This window comes from Canis lupus, chromosome 21 (genome assembly GCF_011100685.1).
Source record: "Canis lupus familiaris isolate Mischka breed German Shepherd chromosome 21, alternate assembly UU_Cfam_GSD_1.0, whole genome shotgun sequence".
NCBI classification, from domain to species: domain Eukaryota; kingdom Metazoa; phylum Chordata; class Mammalia; order Carnivora; family Canidae; genus Canis; species Canis lupus.
Window position 1 is genome coordinate 51056269 of NC_049242.1, and position 4308 is coordinate 51060576.

At 57.2% G+C, this 4308-nt stretch overlaps 1 protein-coding gene across 1 annotated transcript; it reads right to left on the reverse strand.

The window, feature by feature from the left end:
- Positions 1-995: 995 nt before the first annotated feature.
- KCNA4 (potassium voltage-gated channel subfamily A member 4) lies at positions 996-4020 on the reverse strand. The gene has a single exon (XM_038569300.1). It carries the CDS (start codon positions 3032-3034, stop codon positions 1034-1036), a length of 2001 nt encoding a protein of 666 aa, XP_038425228.1. The 5' UTR covers positions 3035-4020; the 3' UTR covers positions 996-1033.
- Positions 4021-4308: the final 288 nt, after the last annotated feature.

Genomic DNA, 4308 nt, shown 5'->3' on the forward strand with positions numbered 1-4308 from the left:
TCCCTTTGCAGATCAGTTATCTGGAATTTTAAAAAGGGAATCATGTGCTGTTATCTGCGCGGCCATTAGTCTCACACAAAGAGAAGGACCATCACATAAGACCAAGAAATCATTCTCCCAGTGATTGTCATGGAGCTGTTACATCAGTAAACATTCACAGTAGGAAGTCTCTCTCCATCTCCAGCATATAAAATAGTGCAAAGGAAAAAAAAATAAAATAAAAATTCCAGTCCTGTTAACTGTGAGCAAAACTTGTTACATTTTCTCCGGTTTCACTTCTTCCGTATTGTTAGGCATTGGCTGTCACATCTTCCCCCAAAATTAATAATAAAATATAATCAATTTCCAAAGGCCCCTGCAGCCTTTGTAAAAGTTAATCCCCAGTTAAAAATAAACTTTAATTAAATCCAAGATAAAATCGTGACCTATATTCTATTAAATAATCCACTTTCTTTTCTTTTTTTCTTTTTTCTTTTTTTTTTTTTTTTTTTTTTTCTACACAGTAATTCTTACAGTTCTTTAAAAACAATCATGGAATCCAAAGACACGAGATGCTGTCAAAGCACTAATAAATGACTGCTCGGATTCATTATTTCTTACATAGTAAATACTTCAAAATGCCAACTTCTCCCATCACCGCACAACGACTGACAACGTTGACAACTCACTTACACACGCACGCAGCGCACACACGCAAACACACGCGGACACATTCTCTCCCTGGAACCACCTCTACTCCGGACATCTTTTCCAGTTAATGTGCAAAATTCTTGCATTCTGATAAAAAATATAAAGATAGATCTGCTCCTAATTTTAGCCTCCCTCTTCTCCAGGATGTATCATTTATTTGATATGCCATACACGCTTAGTGACAATTATGCCACGGATAACCATTAAGTAAATGGTGCGGCGCTCGGTGCATCAGGTCCGTCTGCACCTCTCGCCGTCGTGACTGCGCTCTCTACGCGTGAGATACAGTTGGAGATACCGGGGTCGGGGGGGGGTGGGGGGCGGCGGCGGGCGGAGAGCAGGGTCACACATCGGTCTCCACAGCCTTGGCGTTAGAACAGTTGTTTTTCTCCGTCTCGCTGTCGTCCCCCTTTCCCTGACACTTCTCCTCCTTCGCGCAGAGGGATTCCTTAACTCCTTCTTCCATCTCCAGATACTCTGACTTGTCCCCCAGGGAGGAAGAAGTAGAGCTCCGAAATTTCTTCAGCAAATTAGAGGGGAGGTACGGGCAACTGACCGCATTCTGTGTCAGCTGCGTCTGCTCCTCATTCTCAGTCTCTCTGTGGTAGAAATAGTTAAAGTTAGAGACAATCACTGGCACTGGCAAAGCGATGGTTAAGACACCTGCGATGGCACACAGGGACCCCACGATCTTGCCCCCCACGGTGATGGGCTTCATGTCCCCGTAGCCCACAGTCGTCATGGTCACCACGGCCCACCAAAACGCATCTGGGATGCTCTGGAAATGGGTGGTGGGCTCATCGGCCTCCGCGAAGTACACGGCGCTGGAGAAGAGGATGACCCCGATGAAGAGGAAGAAGATCAGAAGGCCCAGCTCCCGCATGCTGGCTCGGAGCGTGTGGCCCAGGATCTGCAGGCCCTTGGAGTGCCTGGACAGCTTGAAGATCCGGAACACGCGGACCAGACGGATGATCCTGAGGATGGCAAAGGACATGGCCTGCTGCTGCTGCCCGTTGCCGCCCCCCTGGTGCTGGGCCAGATCGGTGCCCAGCGTGATGAAGTAAGGCAAAATGGAGACAATGTCAATGATGTTCATGATGTTTTTGAAGAAGAGCGCTTGGCTGGGACAAGCGAAGCAGCGAACCACGAACTCGAAGGAGAACCAGACGATACAGACGGTCTCCACGATGAAGAAGGGGTCGTTGAAGATGGTGTGCCCTGAGTTCTCTAGGTGGGGCGCCGAGGAGTCGTTCAGCGACCCGCCGTGTCCGCCCGCGCCCAGTGCCATGATGAGGTCCCTGTCGTCCCGGAACTCGGGCAGGGTTTCCAGGCAGAAGATGACGATGGAGATCAAGATGACCAGGACGGACACGATGGCGATGCCCCTGGCCGGGCTGGAGCTCTCCGGGTACTCGAAGAGGAGCCAGATCTGCTTTTTAAACTCGTTCTCCGGCAGGGCCCGGTCCTCCTCCTCCCGCACAAAGCCCTCGTCCTCCCGGAACTTGAGCAGGGCCTCCTCTCCCAGCTGGTAGAACTTCACCTCCTCCGTGAAGATGTCGAAGGGCACGTTGACCGGCCTCTTGAGGCGGCCGCCCGACTGGTAGTAGTACAGGATGGCGTCGAAGCTCGGCCGGTTCCTGTCGAAGAAATACTCGTTTCGCAGCGGGTCAAAGTACTGCGTCCTCTTCTCGGGGTCGCCCAGCAAGGTGTCGGGAAACTGGGCCAGGGTCTTCATCTGGGTCTCGAAGCGCAGGCCCGACACGTTGATGACCACCCGCTCGCAGCAGCCGCTGGGCCGGCCCGGGCCGTAGGCGCCGTCGTCCCGGGGCAGCAGGTCGCTGCAGGAGCCGTGGGCCGCGCGGTCGTCCTGGCCGCGGCCCAACCGGGCCTCCTCCTCGGCGTCCTCGTCGTCCTCGTCGTCCTCGTCCTCGTCGCTCAGCTCCCTCAGGATCCTCTCCTCCGAGCCGCTGGGCAGCAGGTCCGAGCCGTGCGGGAAGCCGCCGGGCCGCGGCTGAGGCCTCCTCCGGTTGGGCCGCGAGCGCCGGCGCCTCCGGGCCACACGGCCGCCCTGGGGCTCGAGTGCGGGGCAGGTGCCGCGGGGCTGCTGCTGCTGCAGCTGCTGCTGCTGGTGCTGCTGATGCTGCTGGTGCTGCTGGTGCGCGCCGCCCCCGGGGCCCCCAACGCCCTCCGCGGCCGCGGCCGTGGCCGCCGCCACCGCCGCGGCCGCCGCGGCCCTCGACTGGGCCAGCCGCTCCCGCTCCCGGGCCCGGGCCTGCGCCGCGTAGCCGTAGGGCATGTGGCTGTTGCAGCCCGAGCTCTCGGCGCTCACCATCGCGACCTCCATGGCCGCGGGAGGCGGGCGACGGAAAGTGGGGCAGCTCCCCGCCTCACCACACTAAGGTAAGTTTGGAACCGTTCAGCAGATTGCTCGGAAGACTGAGGATATTTTCAGTCCAACTTTGCATTTTCCGTTTTTAAACCAGCACGCCCCATGCTCTCGGTTCCCAGGGACGAGCGCTGCTCTCCAGGCCCGGCCCGTCCGGGTAGCGCGCGCCGGGCCCAAGTCCCCGCCGGGGCCCCCAGCGCCCGGGGCCCAGGCGCAGTCTGGAAGCGCGGCCCCAACTGGCCACCGCCGCCGCCCGGGATTCAAAGGCCGCGGCTATCTGACGGCCAGCACTTGTGCCTGGAAAACGGAATGGATTTTTCTGCCATGGAAATCGTCCAAAGCTCGGTCCATCAGATTTAAATAAAATGCAAATAAGCCTTTAGTCTTAGCACTTGCCTTCTCGTGACGGCTTGACCCGAGCGGGCGAGCGGCTGGAAGCGCGTCGGGCCATCGCCGCCCAGAGCCCGCGGCCGCTCCCTGGGTTCAGCACAGGCCTCCGGGGCGCGGGGCCCGGGCCGAGCTCGCGACACAGGCGAACAGCTTGGGAGGTAGAGAAGGTACGAGGCGAGGTGTCAGCGGGGGCCAACCCGGCTCGGAGGTCTCCATGGAAAGCCAGGGAGCGCAGAGCATCCTTCAGCTGCGGCGGCGCAGAAGCAGCACTCCACCTGAAAAAGGAAGGGAACAAGCATGGGAGCAGAGTAAAAAGCATCGACGCGTAAAGAGCCGACGGCGCCTCCTTCCCAGACCCCGCTCTTCTGGGCCTCAAGCAAGCAAGGCACCCGAAGCCCCGAGGGACCACCGCAGCCGGTTACGTCTCCTCCTCACCCAACCACCCTCCTGCCCTCTTCTTTGGTTCTGATTCCCGCTCGGGCTATTTTCATGGCAACTCAATTATTTCTCCTCTCTCCACTCCACCCACGTGGCCGTCCCTTTCGCTCATGCCAGGTCTTAACTCTCGCGGTCACTCTCTTCCTTCCACGACAACGACGCGGTCACCTTACAACTGCTTCCATCATTCATTGATCTCAAGGCATAGGTTTTCTTTTTTTTTTTTTTTTTTCTGAATTTCCACTCATCAAATACTTCTGAATTTAGTGCCTCTCCACCCCTCTCTGTCTTGATTCAGGATCAGGGCCGCTGGAGGAACCGGCCTGCTTTCACCCAGGCTCCACGGCTTCCACAAGCCTCAGTCTCCTCACCTACGAAGTGCAGGGCACATGGAACCTCCCCCG